Raw genomic sequence first — 20,115 nt, forward strand, 5'->3', positions numbered from 1 at the left:
ATGGTAATACAATGTTCCCTCCAGCCCTTTTTAGCACCACCGGGCACTTTTTATTTATTACCTACCTGTTATTGAGTAGTTAGGCCACAGTACAGGGGCTGCAACCCACCTACGTCTTCCCACCAAGTTTAAAAATATTCTAGGCTGCACACTGTAATGACATATAACTATGGTAGGGAAATTAGATTATAAGCCTCTTTGAGGGACAGCTAGTGACATGACTATGGACTTTGTAAAGTGCGGCGTAATATGTTGGCGCTATATAAAAACAACATAATAAAAATAATAATAATTAGTGACTAGCAGAGGTCAGCATGGACTACAGCCTAGGGAGAAGAGAAAAGGAAGGGGGAAACATCACTATAACCTACAAACGGATGTCATTATAACAGCCTGCAAGGTCTGTACAGGTGACTGATAATGGAATTATACAAGGACAACCATTAATTATGGGTTTATAATCATAGTAGAATGGTTGAAACATGATTTAAAATGACTTCTGCTTTAGAAAAGGCAATCGGAGCTCCCAACAGTCTTTTGCAATTAGTAGAAAGCTCTAATGGGTTTAAGTGAGCATTCCTTAGGCAGAGGTTTTTCATTTTCATATATAGTGTATCTAAAAAGGAACATTTTTCCAATCATAAAAAGTTTGCAATAATTTGTGATCATACATAATTATGGGCATAAAATTGGGATAGGAATGTGCTCATAAAATCTACCCAAGTAAAACTAATTAGGCTGAAACTAGCCTATTGAGCTCCCTGTTCTATATTCCCCTGGACAGAAACTGGTAAAACCATAGCTCAGCTGGAGGCATTTCTGGGACCATCAAGGAAATTATCAAGAAAAAACATAAATTAGATTAGTTTTATCAGTGTGGAGGCACAAGTGGAAAGCATATTAAGTCTCCAGTTGTATACAGTACATGGTAGAAGTCCATGGTAGAGTATAGACATCAAGAATCGTCATTGTTACTTTGGAATTAGGCCTTGATGGAAAGCAATAATGTCTACACGTGCTTGCACATGGAGTTGAAAAGTCACCATGGATAACCCAGTCCATCAACCATTCCCCATGTAACAAATAATAAAAAGTTTGCGGCTCTGTTGCAGGAGGACCATTCTGAAGTCAGACAGAATGACGCTGAGGTGGATGTAGCGAGTGCACTTCTTAAGTGAGGTCAATAATTTGGTTTACCACTACTAACTAGTGATGAGTTAACCATCTGCCAGTTGGTCAATTCACAATCAGATCTGTCCGTCTGTAAGAACTATTGCTAAACATTCCCACAAACATGGGAGGGCAATCTATGCCTAAGGGCAACAACAAGAACCGCCACCCCTAGTGTAGGTTTGACACAAAAAGCCAACGCATTTTGTGGGCTGGAGGGGTAGAAAGGAGAGGCGTACCCATTGTACAAGGCTATGGATGAGAAATCAGGTGAAGGTATATCAGACCTGGGACCTAGCGCTCCAAAAGCCGGAGTGCTAGCCTCTGTGCATTAGGTTGTAGGTTGTTGGATGGTGCGTGCATATGATTTCTCTCTATTGTCTTTTGAGTTTAGAATATCCTGAGCTCTGTGCATAGGGCTCCATAAACATGCAAGGCAGCTCTGCTGATCTAACAAGTTTACATAAAGGGGGAACAGTGGCACAGACTGCGCCAGCACCACATATCTTATTTAGGAACAATAGTGTCTGGAGTGAATGTATATCTGTTGTTCCCACTAAAATTTCAAAAATATACAGCACGCTTTCCATACAGGTATCATATCTGGCTCTAGAAAGAGTCCCCCATACCTACAAAACTCTTTCCAAGGCCTATCAGTGGTAAGAAACTCCATATTACCATATGCCACATTCCCATAAATGTAGATGGCTACCAAACAGTAATGGAGGGGTGAATATTACCAGGGTAGTCATTCACATTACAATCTCACAATCAGTTTACTTTATAGCTAATCAGTTGTTGGCAAATGTAAACCCAGTGCTTAGAAAGGGCCTCAATCTAAATAGCTGATTGGAAATCCAAATGGGGATTTACAGGATTATGCAGTGATCAGCAGAAGATGCAGAAATAAGGATTTGATTAAGGGACTCATCTAGGAACAAGAATTTTGAAAGCAAATTCTGCAAATACATGAATAAATGTTAAAAAACAAAAAGATTAGAATTGTGTGGAATGATAGGACAGAGGTAACAAAATGTTTCCTGCAGATCCCAGGAAAGTCTTACAAAGGAACACATACAGCTTGTATGAGGTTTATTCTTTGCTCGGATTCAGCAATCAGCTAAAGTCCTTTGGACAAGCCCTTCAACAAACAGTGCATGACGCAAGCTGACATCTCCATAGCTCCACACTGCCATGATAAAGAAAGTTTGACATGTAGGGAGGAGCATGCCAGGGAAAAATGCCAGGCCGCGGGAAGGAAGGGGCAGAGGTGAAGCCGAGGCGAATACAGGAGTTTGTTGGGGGAAGGGTACACAGGATTACTATTTACATTCATTTCACCCAATAATATTTCAGCCATAGCTGCAAACCAGCACAGAATGCAATCTGTCTGTGCAAAAATGCAAAAGTTTTACCTACAGGAAACAAACATCTCTATGGGGGACCCCAGACCAGTCCATCCAACTCCTGGCTATCTCAACCTAGGCAACAGTTGTCTGATGTAAAAGTTTCTTTTTTTCTGGTAAATTATTAAAAAGTAATGAATGCTGAATGACCTACAAATCCCTTGGGTCAGAAAAGGCCAGCAAGCGCTATAAAATGTCCCCATTGGCGTATTCTGGTTTCAAATTGCAAGAGTAGCTCAAAAATGCATAAAAAGAGTTTTCATTAACTTGTATGTAAGCCCCAACACAGTTTTTTGCTCCCCTTTGTTTAAATATACAATTGAAAGCATTTGTATATTTGCTCCACATGTGCAAACTATACCACCGTGTGAGCCTAAAGCTTTCTGTGCTGCACTGGCATCACTTACATTGTTCCCAGCTGTCTCTAAAGACTACAGAACACCTTCCTCTATGTTCTGTGGCCCTGTTCTAGGATGACAACACTCCCTAAAAACTACAGAACTCATTTCTCTATGTTCTGTAGACTTTTTCCAGGGTCTTCAACGCTGCACCCCTTCAGATACAGATAAGGGAATGTTGTCACCCTTGGATAGACGTGTTCTACTGGCAGGATCTTGGAATAAAAGAAACAGAAAAAAGTATACATGAAAAAAATGCATCCACCATTTGGAACAGCAAAGTTTAGATATGCTTTACGGGCCCCTCACCCATCAGGCCATTCAGCCTCTCAATTAGCTGTGATTTAAGTGCCTTAAGCTTCATTGTTAACATTTAAATTATAGCTGAAGGCGGTGTTCTTGATAATGTTGTCCCAGCCCACACATAACTTTGGTTGTACAAGGATACACCTAGGTACAGTCAACCAAGACAACTGTATGACTTGGCCTGCACACAAAGCACAGTACAATACAATAGAAGTGGCTTTCCTTTGCCTGGTTCTCCATTGGTAATATTTACACTGTATGTAAAGAACTTGAGTATATCAGAGATGTGTGCACACAACTCTGTATACCAACCGTCTACACACCAACACACACCGAAAAAACCAGTAAAACCACATTGCGGTATCTTTACATGACCTGACAGAGCCAGTGGCAATACAAAAAAATCAGTACACTGTAAAACTATAAATTTGATAATATAGACTCAGTGTATAGGGGAAAGAGTGCTGGAGGTGCCCATTTAGAGATGTTTTAGAATAGATTTCTGTATAGGAACACTAAAAAGTCTTTATGAATAGAGTACGGTGTGATTAGCACCCTTTGCAGCGCTAGGTCCCAGGTTTGAATTTTGACCAGGACACTATCTGCATGGAGTTTGCAGGTTCTCCCCATGTTTGTGTGGGTTTCCTCTGGATACAGTATTCCAATTTCCTCCAACATTCTAAAAACATGTTGTTAGGTTAATTGGCTTCCCCACAAAATTGATCTTAGACTGTATTAAAGACTATGGAGGGATACTAGATTGTGAGCTCCATTGGGGGACAGCTAGTGAAAGGACTATGGACTGTAACATGTTGGTGCTATATAAATACTGTGTAATAATAATATTAAAATTAAAAGGTTCCATTCTGATGTTCTAAGAGTCAGCAATGGCTGGCCTGTTGATTCTTGAATATAGCACTTTTTGCATCAATGACCACTAACAAGTACGTGGAAAAGGAATTCTGACTTTTCTCCAAATCAAGAAGAGCCAGGTTTCTAGTAATTTTTAAATTTAGCAAAGGCCACCCTCCTGTTTCTATAACAGGTGAACTTTCAAGTCTACCAATTTATTATTCATCTCCTTGGTCAAATCATCATCAAATCTTACCTTGTTTTTTCCTTCGATTCAGTACAAATTCGGAATGCCGAAGGCTGCTGGGTGCCGTTCTGCGATAGATACTATTTCGTTTCATCGAATCCATGTTAGGGGCCTTCTCAGTTTTCCTTTGGGCTTGTTGATCATGATTTTGTCGCCTGGATGAACTAGACTCCTCAGAATTATAAATATTAGGAAGGTCTCCGTCTGCCTGTCCGTCTTTGCTGGGTCTTTTTCTTGGCTCCATATTTTGAGGGCCAGCAGAATCTTGATAATATTCATCCCTCCTATCTGGTCTAGCATTGTCATCATTGCTTGTCCTCCCATCCTCCCATGAGCTTCCATTCTTGCCCTTTCCTTTAGAAGACCTAATGGTATCTTCAAAACCATCACAATAGCGATCATTGAGATCTCTTCTGTTTGCTGGCTCTTTGTAAAATTGTCTATCATCAATATGGTCATTATAAAGATAGAGGTCAATTCCATTTGGGGGATTGAAGTCAAAATCTAAAGCCATGCGCTTTGAAGAGCTCGAGTGATCAGCCTCAGAATCTAAAAACTGGCCTTGATCATACTTTCTGTCTTGAATATATTGCATTGATGGCCCCTGGTGATCAACATCAATATCATCACAATCCAAAGGTAGGAAGTCATATCGACGTGCATTGGATTTCTTTTGCCCAGATTCTATTTTTTCTTTTCTGTAATCCACAAATTCCCTCTCAGGAGGAGGACGACTTCTACTTTTTGAAGTTTCAGGGTATCTGGAAGAAGTCACATCCTCACCTCTTGAAGGATAGTCTTTTACCTTTCCATAATCCCTTTGGTCATAATCCATTCCTCTGCGGTCAATATATGGTCCATTACGAGAATCCCTGATATCCTGGTCTGAATATCTCTTTTCCAAGGGCCTATGTGACTTGCTGCTGGTTGGCATCAACTCTCTATCATAGTATTGTTCAAGTTGCCTGCGATTATACTCCCGATAATAGTCATCATCGTTCATGAGGTCTTCATAATAATAAACGTCACAGTTTCTTACATAGCGGGGGTCACTTTCTCTGTAGTCAGGCCGATAGTCATCAAAGCCATCACGAGTTGCCCTCCGGTCTGCATATCGACCACCATCATCTCTATATCTTGCAGGGTATCCACCAATAGAATCCCAGTTTTCATAATATTTATCAAAGTTCCTCTTACCAAAATAATCCTCATCCACATGTCTTCTGTAGTGGTCGTACTTCTCCTCAGGCACTCTGTGTCCTCTGGGAACTCGGTCATTCCTTTGGGTTTCATAGTAATATTGTTCTCCTCTCATGGGTAATCTTTTGTGCTCCTCAGCATATCTCTGCAATCTGTACAACTTCTCGTCCTCATAGTAGCTCCGTTTTCCAGTGTCCTGATAATCCTCATATTCCCAGAAGTCTTGACGGGGAACAGCAGACCCATTTTTTGCAGTCCGATATTGCTCGTGCTGTAACGCACTCATCTTTGCCCTCCTTAGCACCGGTCTGGAATGCTACCACTGCCAGTCCATTGTTCACACACCAGTCTGAGAGCAGCTGCCTGAAAACACAGTCCAAACTGTTGGAAAGGATTATCCATAGAATGGTCTATTCTCCTTCAGCAGAAAGTTGTAACTCCTCAGTTTCTTGCATACCTGCAGACACTCCCTATGCTCTCCCTGCACACTGAAACTCCACTCTTTTTTTTTTTTTTTTCCTCTATTCTAAAGCAGCCAATCAAAAGATAAGTCCAGCCTCTCCCACCTGATTCTGGAATAAATTAGTAGCCAGTGTCATCTAACCAGAGACACTTGATGGGTCCTTGAAGGTGATTGGGTGAAAGTCTGCCTAATTTGCATGTAAAGGCCGGTCTTCCCAAGTTGCAGAACGAGCTTTGCGGCTTTGTTATGCTAAACTCAGAGAGAGACAAACTATAGGTTCTGGCATGTGAAGAATGGGGTTAATTTAACAAAACAAATGTAATCCCGACAAGGCAAAAAAACAAAAAAAATTTAACTAGCTGACCTGGCATAATATAGTTTCATTTATTCCAAATCATAACAGCAAAACAAATGTCTAAATCATATACACCAAATTGCAGATAAAAAAAAAAAAAAACATAGCTAGAAATCAGACACACCAACAACATAGCTGATGAATGTCATCATGAGAGATATAATGGAATGTAATACTGACAACATACAGCAACAATTGCATTGGACAAATTAAACAATACGAATGGTGAAAGATTTTTTTTTAATTAAAAATGTATTGAAAAGGAACCAGATGACATCCATTGACCATCTCCTTTAGAAGGGACCCTGGAGCCCAAAAAGATGTTGTTGTAAATCTCAAGCTGCAATCGGAAGTTGTAATGACTATTCTATGTTAATGGCACAAGTTTCTATAAACAATGTCCTAAAGCCAGAAGCTCAGTTGTACTTTAGGAGTTTTGGGGGATGTTGTAGTATTTTGGTTGCAGTGGCAATATATATATATATATATATATATATATATATATATATATATATATATATATAACGTGTTCTCCCCTGCCCCTTTTAGCTGAGCGCACCACCCAGCACTTTTCACTTATCGACTGATTAACGATTATTCACGATTAATTTGACTGATCGTATTGTGCACAATTCTGTACATGCTGAAACAATACGATCGTTCAAATATAATCCATCGATAATGTACACACACTAGATACGTTCGTTTGAACGATGCAGGAAGTGAAGTGTACCGCAGAACCATCCATGATCACTGAATGACCATACACAGAAAAGATAGCGAATGATCGTCACCCAATCAGATGACATTCCTCGTTCATCGGCGTTGTGCATTTTTTGTTAACGATTACCGGACGATCGGTCGTTAGTTGTTTGTTTCCAACAATAATTGTTGCACGTTTATAAGTAGCTTAAGAGGGCAGAGTGATAACAAAGAGATCAATTTACAAACAAAACTCTTTCCAATAGTGAAACTTTGTTAACACCTTGGTGAATGGTGATGCGTACTGTCCATTTTGGAAACAATGGCCAGGGACACTGGAGAGTATCACTTGACACCTGATGGGGGAATATACAATACCTGAAACCTTCCTGATAAAAATAAATTAATATATATATATATATATATATATATATATATATATATATAAATAATAGGATCTATCTATAAGATATAGGATCTATCTATAAAACTATATCTATATATATCTATATAAAAAAGATGGGGAGTTCAACAACAGCCTATAAATGTAATATAATAAACCCTAAGCCTATATAAAACAAACAAGGAAAGGTTCAGGCAGCTGCTAGGTTGTCACTCCCCCAGGTAATGATAAATTCCTCCTAGGATAATGTCTGCGGTGACCCGGAGTTACAGAAGAATACACAATGTTCATTACAATACTTGACCAGTTAGTAGCTGCACAGCAAGATGTAAACTAGACTTCTCCATGTGACTAAAACCACAAAGCTCTATTATTTCAGTGTGGTTGAACACATCCTTACACAAGTGATAAATATTTGGTTCAGAGTACATAAAATTATGGTTGGTGGCTATATAAATATTATATAATAATAATTGTACTTAATCATTCAAAAAGAACAATTTATTACCCAGTTTGAGCGAATTTTGGTAATTGTTCAAACTCTTGGGTCTTGGTTTCTAGTGATTCGATGCCTATTCACCATTACTGGTGAAGGCCAAGTGGTTAGAATAAATGAATTTATTGGCCAGATATAAGGATGGGCATTGACATACTCGAATGTCACATGGGGGAACAGGCCGATCCTTGTGCCAGCTACAAATTGTAGGCACCCGATGAATAAAGCCGACATAGCCAGCATGCTAGCTTTTTGGAATTTTTGGATCTTCTTTCTTATTTTATTGTTCCGAAAGTGCTGCATAATGTGGTAATGTTTTATAAATAAAAGAACAGATTGTTATAATAATAATAGGTTGGTTGGTTGATAGGGTATAAAGTGTACCACTGACAGGGCAAAGATGAACAGACATGGGGCATTGACAGTAATGGACTAATATAATGATGTCGATTCACTTAATCTCTTGACATGATCCAAATGGAAGATTGGTATTATATGTTGTCTGACCACAATTGTGCAGTAGGGCTGGTGGGTAATAGAAGTGGCCATTGATATGATGGCGATGCATGATCAATTAAAAATTGGAGGCTATTACTGAAGGACAAAATTGTTCTATTCATGGCACGGCTCCTAATCCCAAGGTAAGTCCAGACATGGCACCAGCAATCTGCCACATTTTTGCAAAGTCGCATATAGAAAATTATAATATTAGGAGTTTTGTGAGCTGGGTAGCCAGGGGTAGAAGATGAATTCTAGTAACTTAGCATGCAAACTGTGCCCACTGAGTAGTTTATTTATATATTTATTATTATTATTATTAACAGGATTTATATAGCCCCAATATATTACACAGATGACAGACAGACAGTGACACAGGAGGAGAGGACCCCGGCCCAAAAAGCTTACAGGCAATGTTTTCTTGTACCAGAGTTCTGATATCTGTTGAGATATTGGGGCTTCATCTACACATCTAACATAACAACTTCAAAGAAACTCATGATACAACCTGTCTGCACTGTTCACTATCAGAAGACGGACGGGCCTGGACCTGCACTGCTGCTTATCTGTGTGTCAATACATTTATTATTACGGTAATCCTGTGATAATGGCAGGTATAATGCCGTGTTCCTGCTATGATCTAATAGATTTCATGCTGATTATGTCACAGATTTATGGAGACATTGACAGGCAATGTGCCATGTCCAGTAGCTCATTCAGAACTCCTTACATGCCGTTCCAGTGACAGGCAAGGAAGTCTCATCCTACACAACATGAAACAAATGTAGAATTATCTCTGCACATGGGAGGAGAGGAGAACATGCTGCTCATACAGCAAGCAATGCCATGTGTCCAGAGATTGTAGATAGAGAAATCTATCATTCAATATAATATAGAATATAGCTAGACACATACATGGAACAGACTGATCTACTTATTAGATAGATACATAGGTAGATTGGACAAACCAATAGATCAGACTGATAAAAACAATGATCAATTGATCGATCTAATATAGAATATAGATACACGCATAGACCTCTCCAAGGCTGGAAAGGATACACTTTCATTAGTGAAGCGGAGTGATTCAGCAAACCTGAAATGGATTTTTTTCAAAGTCATTCGCTAGCAAATGTTTTGAATCCTAAACCAGATCCATTCCAGGTTTGATGGATCACCCAGATTCACTGATGAAAGCGTATCCTCTCCAGCCAGACAAACGACCATGTCAACACATACATAGGACTAACAGATTCTAACTCCAATTGCAATGGTTATGGGCAATTTTATGCCAATGTTTATGTTTATATTGAACATGTATAAACTGATATCAACAAAAATGAACTGAAGTGAACATATGAATTGAAGTGAACATCAAATATCTTACGCTGACAGATATATCAGGCAGTGATGACCGGTCGGAAGTTAAAGGCAACGTGTTGGAAGCAGGAAGTATTAGGAAGCATAAGATCTGATTAATTTTAACAAAGGTCAAATTTTGATGGCTATACAGATGGGTCATAGAACATCTGCAAAAGAGAAGGTCTTGTTGGTATGCAGTGGTTAGTAACATGACCATAAACTTTTGGCAATGGGTCCAAATCTTACAGTACCACATCTCTAATAATATACAAATTCACTAACAATTGTGGGACTTTAATAGTACTGATTCAAATTTCTTTTTAACTACATATATTATTTACAAAAATTAAACACAATATCATGTACATGCGACCGCATTAAAATTTGTAATGATCCTTTATTCATTGTTTACCAACACGTTTCGCTTGGTTTCATCAGGACAAACACTTGCTGAAGAGTCTTGTATTAGTATGCTATTTATTGACCAACTTGATCACAGTATTTCAAAGAACATCAGTGTCGCATAAAAGGAGAACAACAGAGGTTGGAAATACCGATTTGTTGGCAGAACAACCCGATGACCAGCAGTCAGACCACAGTTGGGGTGTGCGGCATATATTTCTCTTCCATACCCCTCTGCTGCCATATGTGTCTCCTATCCAGACTGTCCAGTCTGGGGAAACAATGAATGAGGGATCATTATACATGCATCAAAATTTGTAATGTGGTCGCATGTACATGATATTGATTTTAATTTTTGTAAACAAAGGGTGTAACAAAACTGGTCAAAGGAAGGACATCCGGTAAACCAGCAACATAGCCAATGGTGCACCAAGGGTAGACCAGGCCATCTGGTCTGATGTCATAGAAGAGTTTCTATAGCACAAATTGTTGAAACCACTATAATACAGGCCATGACAGAAACTTGTGTGACAGCAAAATTTGAGGCAAAAAAGGTGCAAAGTGCCCATGCAGACTGCTCTTCACGTAAAAGGAGCATATGAGCATTGGATAAAGACCACCTAGCTATACAAGAAGGTCGCCTGGTCTTATTAATCACATATTTTAGATTGTTTGGCTGGTCAGGAGCGAATGTGCCATTTACCTAGAGAAGAGATCCTGGCGGGGTGATCTATGAAGGCAGAAGAGTGGAGGCAGTTTGACTTAAAGCAGCGGTCGCCAACCTTTAAATTTAGGCACCTGGCAATGGTTACCTGGTTGTCAACCACCCATATGAACTTAGCCTTCCTTTCTGGGTCCTCCTATTCAATGTACAATATCGGACCAGTGCTTTGACATACACAGTACCTAAGGGACCTCTGGGTGGGCTATTGACTGATGAAAGCAGACAGTCATATTATTGAGTTAGCCAATGTGTGCCACAATGGGTTACTAAATGCACCATGCAAAACCATAGTGAACACATAGGAATTAGGTCTGTAAATGACAGGACAGATCACTAATAAAACAATGAATGAGCTGATGACACGACATGGAATAACACAGACAAAAGGTAATATATACGTACATATGCACATATACAAGCACGCACACATAATCTCTTCCCTTAATCTGGACAGTGTTAGCACACAATAAAACTATCACAAAGGTTAGAGAATGTATTTGTAGCAGAACATCCCAGGAAGCTTTCTATATATTTACGTTGCAGGCGGCTTCCATGCAAGCGATAGGGAATAACAGATGTGAAGGGTTCCGTCTAACCCCATAAAATAAGCGCTCCCAAGAATGGAAAATTCATTTAAAGACGTAGCCTTGGGTGGCCTGAACTCTGATATGTTCTGAAATATTTTGCGATTACAAAACACGACTATGATACCATGTCCCAGAATCCAACACAGCACACGGTGCTTCAGCTGCACATAAGGACGATATTAAGGCTGATGGAGAGACAGGAGAACTACAAGTAGAACTTAATAATATATTAAATAATTAGATATTAGATAATATTACTCAGTGGGTGCCATACGGAGACAGAGAGAGATATTGGATCAGTTATTTTGGTGATAAAATATTAAAAGGTTTAACTTTCATTCCTAAATATAAAACTCTGGACCAGAAGTGAAATCAATCAATAAATGCTATCCAGGAAACACTACAAAAGTGCCTGGTGCTAGTCATTGTGAACATCACAACACAGGGTTTAGGCACACCAGGAGCCAACGAGAGGCAACTGGGATTAGATAATCATTGGAAAAAGGATCCCCATTGGCCAGGCAGAATAGGCAAGAATGCAATAAAAAGTCATATGAGCGGACCTCATATTAGGACAGCCTTGTTCTTCATTGTATCATATCTGGGGAAACTCAATCTAAAGCCGCATACACATGTGCAATTCTTGTTGTTGGAAATGATCTTTCATGATCCTTTCCAACGATAAGAACCGCACGATGCATGAACGAGCTCTGTACATACAGCACCGTTCTGCTCTATGGAGAGGGGAGGGGGAGAGCGATGGTGCGGCACCCTGCTGCGCGCTCTCCCCCTTCCCTTGCATTAGGATCGCTCGTCGTTCATCGTTCGTGGATCCGCCAGGATGTATCCACGGACAATGAACGACGTGGGCTGTACACACGCCAAATTCTCGCCCGATATCCAGCCGAAGCCGATTATCGGGCGAGAAAAATTTGACGTGTGTAAGTAGCTTAATTCTTTACACATCTCGGTCTTTGCTAATGAGAAAAGAAGCAACCAGAGAATGTCATGATGAGGTACCTAAGTCCAGTGGAGGATAATGAGTGGGATTGGGACTACCCAGTGATGTATTCCAATTTAGCAGGTGATTGTGTTCCTAGAATATAAGCAACAAGGTTTTTTTTACTATACTGTGCAGGACAATGCTGAGGCATGAGAACACTGATTGGCAGCATCTACCTAGGCATTTCATAACTTAGATCAGAGTAGGACTCAGTAAATTTCCAAAATATAGGCAATGGTGTGGATAGCAGAAAGAGCTACATAAAAAAAGATGGTCATGTTTAATTTTTTTTATTGTTTTATGATACAATCCAAAAAAAAATATCAGGGCTGAATACCTTTTCAGAGAGTTCTTACTTTAATTTATACAATTGATATTTTTTCACATTTGTATCCATTTGCCATACCTAAATACTGTATTGCACATGCAGAATAAACCAGGGGGTGTCCCAATTTCCCTGAAACACATTGGCCAATTTTGTATCCAACAAATTGTATTAAAGGTCATTTCCCCATCTCCAATGACCTATTCTCCATATTCTTAAACATCAACACATTTTTAGGTTTTTATCCTTGGTCAATAATACAGAAGGTATCAGGATATCCAAAATATAACGTCAGCAGAAAAGGAGAGGAGAAACCTCCTATTTGGTGATTCACAATGACAAATCTGAAAGCTGGGATTTCTCATCATAGAATGATTTTTGCTTTACTTTAAGGGACACTATGACAAACCATAACAGGCACAAGAAACTTGGAAAGAACATACATAGGAAATGTGTTGACATACAAGACATTCTGTGTTTATGTGTAAGCCTGGCTTGTATGTAAATATTAGGGAAATGTCAGGGCTGATGACATTAGTAAGACACAACAGAGTGAAGTATGAGTGACAGATGACACCGACACATGAATAGCTGGACAGTCACCACACATTCCAGATTTCTATAAGCTCCAGGTGTGCTATGACGTGATAACTTACAATGTAACAATCACCACCACATACACATGGCAACAATTCACTTACTGAATATTTAAGAGTTGATTTCTTTTTATACTTATAGGTCAGATGAGTTTTTCTTATTGTCATCCAGCAACAGCTACTCCAACACACAATGAAAACATCCAAGATCCCACTGATATATAAAGTGCATGCACCTAAATTATTGCAGCAAGGACCTGTGTACTATATACCCCTTTGAGATGGGATGGAAAAGTTTGGACACACTCCTATTCTGATGTATTAATATGTTAGGCTGCGTACACACTTGCAATAATTGTTGCTCGTTCAATGCATGAACAAGCACTGTACATACAGCACAGTTCTGCTCTATGGAGAGGAGGAGAATGATGGAGCGGCACTCCGCTGCGCTCTCTCCCCTTCACTTTCATTACAATCGTTCCTCGTTTGTGAATCCGCCAGGCGGCTCATCAGAGCGGCAGGCGACGAGCGCTGTACACACGCCAGATTCTCATCCGATACGAGCCCTGAGGGGATTATCGGACAAGAGTCATCTGACACGTATGTAGACTTATTCTGTATGTGGAGCTCACCAAATGCTCCATGTCAGATGGAAGTGACTACAGAACGAATGGTCATGGATTTTATTTTAACAAAAGAGGCCAATTGTTGCAGCAGGAAATATGTGCTTCTTAGTATGCTGGAAGGACACAGGCGGATCTCCATATGGTTGCAGTTTTTACTATAACATTCTAAAACTCTTAGACTTCGGGGCAGTGTCCTCCCCTCCTGTGTCACGGTTTGCATCTGTCTGTCATTTGAAACCCCTATTTAATGTACAGCGCTGCGTAATATGTTGGAGCTATATAAATTGTGTTTAATAATAATAAATCTACCGAACAATGTGTCAGTACATCACATGTTCTGTATGCAACCAGCAGATTAAACAAAGCAGCAATCCAAGGCATTTTATAAGACTGAGTTTCAGTCTTCCAGCACATGAAATGATGAATAAGAGCCTGCTGTGAGCAGTAAAGAAGGGACGCGGTTTCTATGGAGGATTGCAGCTCGCACATTATAATCTCCATCCAGCTGTGAGTACACAGGGAGGTGCTTGGGCCACTTTCTGGAGTGAGTCAAGTGCTGTAACAACAGCAACACATTGCCAGGGCAGGGTGTGGGCCCATAGCAGAAATTGGGAGCGGAGCATGGAATGGCCACGAAAGAGAGAAAATGAAGCCTTCCAGGGAAAGTTTAACAGACCAGACAGAGAAATTCATGTCTCACAGCAGACACTAAATCTAGGGCTATTCACATTGGGGATCTTGTAAAGGTCAGGGGATGGGACATTTACAACAGCAGGTGTATTGATGACCCATTATGGGGAGGCCAAACCACCAAGCCCTCCCATAGTTATCCATCCACTTCATAGCCCTGTAAGTGCTTTTTATCACTCCTAATGATAGACGTAAGGACCTGTCAAGTGACTACAAGCCTAAGGCTGTGTACACGCGTTAGACTTTTGTCATTGGTAAGGACCTTTCACGATCATTTCAAACGACAAAAGACCGAAAGATGAATTAACGACCGCCATTCTGTTGTATGGAGAGGGGAGGGGGGAGAATGAGCGAGTGGCAACCCACTGCACTCTCTCCCCTTCACTTTCATTGCAGACGTTCTTCTTCTGTCCCTCATGGATTCACTAGGACGGATCTATTAATGACGATGGACGGCAGCAGTACACAGGTCCGATTCTTGTTATGTACAGTTTTTGGACATGAAGAAAGCCATATTTGCTTCTAAAATATGCAGCCTTTGTTTCCTGCTACACAATGGTTGTGTTTTTCTGCAACTTTCTACATAACAAGTCCAGAAGGTAACTGAATTGTGTGGCTGATATCCAGCTTTAACATCTAACTTGCCCATTTGAAATAAATTGGTTACCTTAATGTATTTTACCATGTACTGTATGTAGGAACGCACAGCAGAAAAAAAACCAAACAGTCCCTATACATAAAGCTGTTCGGCATTTACAACCATTAGGGCAGCACGGTGGCTCAGTGGTTAGCATTTGGTCACAGGTTTGAATCTCAGCCAGGACACTATGTGCATGGATTTTGCAGGTTCTCCCTGTGTCTGCATGGATTTCCCCAATACTCTGGTTTCCTCACAGTTTTCAAAAACATGCAGTTAGGTCATTTGGCTTCCCCCCAAAAAATTTACCTTAGACTGTAATAAAGACATATGACTGGTGAGGACTAGCACCATGCGCACAGTCTGTCTAGATTTTACCTGGGCTGGAGCTGGGATACCATTGCACACACAGGAGAAGGATGGGCTGCATGTGGTCTGCATGTTGGGCACCAGGGGCTACATATAGATATCATGTGGTCTACTATCATAAATATGAATAGAATATATGAATATAAAGCCTTGAAATTAATTTTGAAGTCATGTTTTTCAATAAATAACTTGCCTTTAAGTTGTTGTAGCTCCAAATTCAAGCTTTCAATGTTGGAGTCGCAGAACTCTAAATTCTCAATAGTTTCTGCCCTCGTTTCCTCATCCTGCTCTTGATCTTCAAGCATCAAGCAAAGCTCCTCCCGAGTATTCCTGTAGATGTCCAATTCACGTTCCACATCTTCGATCTTTATTAATAGGAAAGGACAGGGAGAGATCACATCTTTGTCCATTTCTTCTAAATCTTCTGCGGTCTCTTCTACATCTGGTGCATCGGACATTAGAAAGCTATCATTGAGGCTTTCATTCTGTGTGGTTTCCGGTCTTAATACGGGTCTTGGGGATGGAGTATTTCTTTGACTGTTGGGAGGAGGTAATGGAGCAGGTCTGGATGGTTTCAGAGTGAGAACCGGGGGTGTATTTTCCACATACTCATTTCTATATGAATTCTGTCTTGGAGGAGCTGAATAGAACGTATTGGAACTTTGAGAAGTATTAGCTCTCTGTTGAGGACGTGGAGGTGGAGGCCGTAAAATTTTCTTTCTTTCGAAAGATTTTTGCACTCTGGACTGCTGTGGTGACCCCCGGATAATATCAGTCTCTGAATTATATTCTAGGATAGAAAAATGTCGAGAGACCTTATTATTGCTGTTCTTCCTCGGATTTGAGAGGCTTTTTTCAAACTGTGAAAGCTGTTCAGAAAGTTTGGAGTCTAAATCAATCAAATCGCATCCACCGTCTCCAAATCCATTATTAGCTAGGCTATTCTGGCTAGCAGACCATGACTTTGACCAAGAACTTTTCTCTTGTTTCTCTTTGGAACCATGAGATGTTTTTGTCTTATGCCTATGGTCTTCCACCCAGTGAACCAAGTCCTGAAGAGGAAGACTATTTTTCCTATTTTTGTTTTTTGACCTTTCATGAGTATTGTTTGGAGGAAGACGAATCTCTTCAGTGGTCATAGAATATGTCTTTTTTGAAAACCATTTTTCTTGCAAACCATTTGAAACACATGACCCCCTTCTTTGGTCTTCATTCATCATCACGGATGAAAGTTGTTCTTTAGACTGATGCACATATGCTTGGGATGTTGGTGGACTGTATAATTTATTGTGTGGACGAGGAGGTAGCTGGGGTTTTGTAGAAGTATTGTTTGTGTCCCATTCATTTTGGATAATGTCATTATTGACTTTTGAATAGGGTTCTGGACTTTTTCTTTTCTCCTGGGTGTCATGAGATGTGGATGGTGAACTATCCTCTATGTGAACGTCCCAGTAATGGGGATCTGTTGCAGGTTGTTCATAAGAAGAAGATATATCAAGATAACTTATTGGAGTTTGCAAAATTGGATTTTCAGACTCTAGTAACTGCTGCTCCTGACCAGGTTTTTCTGTAGTCTCAAATTTGACAAATCTGTAAGGAAATACTCCCCTATTCCCATACAACTCACCCTCCAGCCACCCATCCTCCAACGTTTTAATGATACGAATTCTGTCTCCAACATTAAAGTCCAGTTCTCTTTGCTCCATAGCCTGGAATCTGTAAATAGCGATGGCAAAAGTACCATCATCTTCTTCTTCCTCTGGTATAATTTTATCTGTGTCCTTTTGATGTTCTATGTGGAATTGGGCTATTTCTATTTCTTTATCATTTTGACCAAACTCGTCTCTATCATCATTGAAGTTGATGCTGTCTACAACTCGTAAAGGGTTGAGGAGTTCCACAAAACCTTCTGGGAAAATTCCTCTTCTTCCATTCAGCTCTCCCTCAAACCAGCCAGGTTCTGGGACCCCTGTGATTATAATCAGGTCTCCTTCCCGGAAGTCGAGTTCTTCCTCTAGCTGTGCAGAAAGGCCCATTATTGCCTGGGCCTGGCCAATAGCATAACTTGGCAGCTCTACAGTCTGGTTTTGGCAGAGCTGACGACTTCTGGCCGACAGGAAGAATTCCTGGGCGCAGGAAAGGGGAAAAAATCCTCTGGAGCCCCAATAGTTTCTTCCTTGTAACCAACTTGAAGCCAAAGAACCTTCCAGCACCACCAGATCTCCTGGTAAAATGACAAATATAATAATAAATGAGTACAAAATTGAAGGCAAATACAAAGAACAACCAATAATATTGGACAAACTATAAGGGTTAAGGTCCATTTTTTGCACATGGAAATTATCAAAACCTCTATCATCTATATCTTATTTAGGTATGGCACCTAAACCTGTCCTTAGAATATAGGCATGGGCAATACAGGCTGTCCTTAGAATACAAGCAGTCCTATACAGGCATACTCAGTGGCTAGGCTTTCCTTTCCATGGAGTTTCTAGCATTGCCAAACAAGGTTTGCTACCAAGCAGAACCACCATATGCTCTTCAGGTTTCTCCTACCACCAAACCACCCATCCTCTGCTCATCATAGTTCCAGACTGCTAATAGTAGGAAAGTTCTTTAAATATAAGAAAATCTGTGCGCCCTCCACCTGCTTTCCTGTGGCTAAGGACTTCACTGTTTAAGTATTTACTAAATAAGTGGCATGCAGTCCCTAACGAGAAGCTGGCCAATTCTGCACACAGGTGAACACTCTACCAAGAAATTGTGGAATTGAGAGGCCTCCGCTCATGCATGGTGAGGCTTGAGAATTTTAAAAAAAAGTATTGGGAGTGTTGGTTTTTCAATCCTAAACCTTTGGTCTTTGCCAAGTTCATAGTCTTGATCAAGAACTGTTTACATCTCCAATAAATTCTTAGTGGTTTCAGTATCCAAATATAATTAATATATAAGGAACTATACTATTTATTGGGTTAAGTTCATTGGTTGAGGCACAGGTAAGACTAATGTAGATATAAACCCAACATTTACTTTGCTTTGCTAAAGCACTGCGTAAGGAAAGCATGGTCATTTCTTTTAAAACAATACCCGTTTTTACTTTTTTTATGTTACTTTCTTAGTGCTGCAGTCTCTTTGCAGCCATCTTTCTCTGCTCTCTGCATGCTCTCTAGTAAAGGCATTACCCACTACGGATAATGTCTGTGTAAAACGTGAAATGAACGTTGAAATGGCCACTTGTAGTCTCCATAAGACGACCATGTAAAAAGGTGATAATGAGGCGCACAACTGGGGATCACTGAGAGATGGTTGTCACTGTATAACTAAAAAATGCCTGTACAATATCCATCTTGGCATTATTTTAATGTAACAATTCTGACTTTTGAAATGACATTAACAGTTAGGTTTAAAGGAGATTTTAGCAAATTGGGTGTATGTATTATATAAGTGTTAGATAAATGGCTTGCACGGGAAACATATTTCTTAGCTCATAAAGCCCTTTGCATTCTGCAAAGCTGGCTCTACCACTAAAGCCTGGCTTTATTTTGGTGCGGGTAGCTCCATATCCAGAAATATTTTAGGTTTTAAAATGAAAAAATAAATTCAGCTAAATTGTGTTTGAATATCCATAACCGAAGTGTTTTATAAGAGGCAGAAGCACTTCACAAATATACTCATTACCCATATACCAGATGACTTAGAAGTAATTACTTTATTGGAAGGGTGCTTTAAGAAATCACACAAGTGCTCCCTCTGCTGGCTAGGTCAGGGTACAACCATTTCAGCATTACTCTCTAGAGCCAAGATGATGACCAATATTGCAAAGCCTGAAGGTCTTTGTACTAGGAACAGAAAACTATGTGGTCCCATTTTCAGCTATAACAGCTGTTAAAAAAAAAATATGTCAGCTAATAAAGAAATGCTTATCTTTGGGCTGCCAACAACTGACAAATACATTTTGCTGCAGGCGGAAGGACTTGAAACACAAGTGGAGGGAGCTGTGCCATACTTCACACTGGGTTCAATTAACTTTATGGTCTGTTATTATTTGTGTGGAAAATCTTTCTGAACCCCTCAAGCCCTCCAAGAACCAAGCCAAACTTTCCTCATATTTGTTAACATTTTAAATGTATGTAAAGCCAAATCTTTTTTTTTTTTAAGTTTTGAATAACTATAATAGTTGAGTAAAGGTTAAATCCCATAGCAGATTATTTTTTGTCATCTCTGTTCTATGGATGAGATTTCCCTTTAAGACCTGTTCTAGAAATGTGACAGAAGTAGGAAGAAAATTTCCCAAAGTTAGA

At 39.9% G+C, this 20,115-nt stretch overlaps 1 protein-coding gene across 2 annotated transcripts in view; it reads right to left on the bottom strand.

Moving 5' to 3' along the window:
* Nucleotides 1-17,999, bottom strand: part of DNMBP (dynamin binding protein) — a 46,806-nt gene extending 28,807 nt beyond the window's left edge. The window contains exon 1 of one of the 2 annotated variants that reach the window (XM_072423258.1): nt 16,011-17,999. In XM_072423258.1, the coding sequence (XP_072279359.1) occupies nt 16,011-17,853 (1,843 nt within the window). In that variant the 5' untranslated portion in view covers nt 17,854-17,999. Of the gene's footprint in view, nt 1-4,388; nt 6,061-16,010 lie in introns of those variants that run through there. The other variant, XM_072423259.1, reaches the window with a different exon arrangement.
* Nucleotides 18,000-20,115: the final 2,116 nt, after the last annotated feature.

Source organism: Pyxicephalus adspersus, chromosome 10, assembly GCF_032062135.1.
Source record: "Pyxicephalus adspersus chromosome 10, UCB_Pads_2.0, whole genome shotgun sequence".
Lineage (NCBI taxonomy): Eukaryota > Metazoa > Chordata > Amphibia > Anura > Pyxicephalidae > Pyxicephalus > Pyxicephalus adspersus.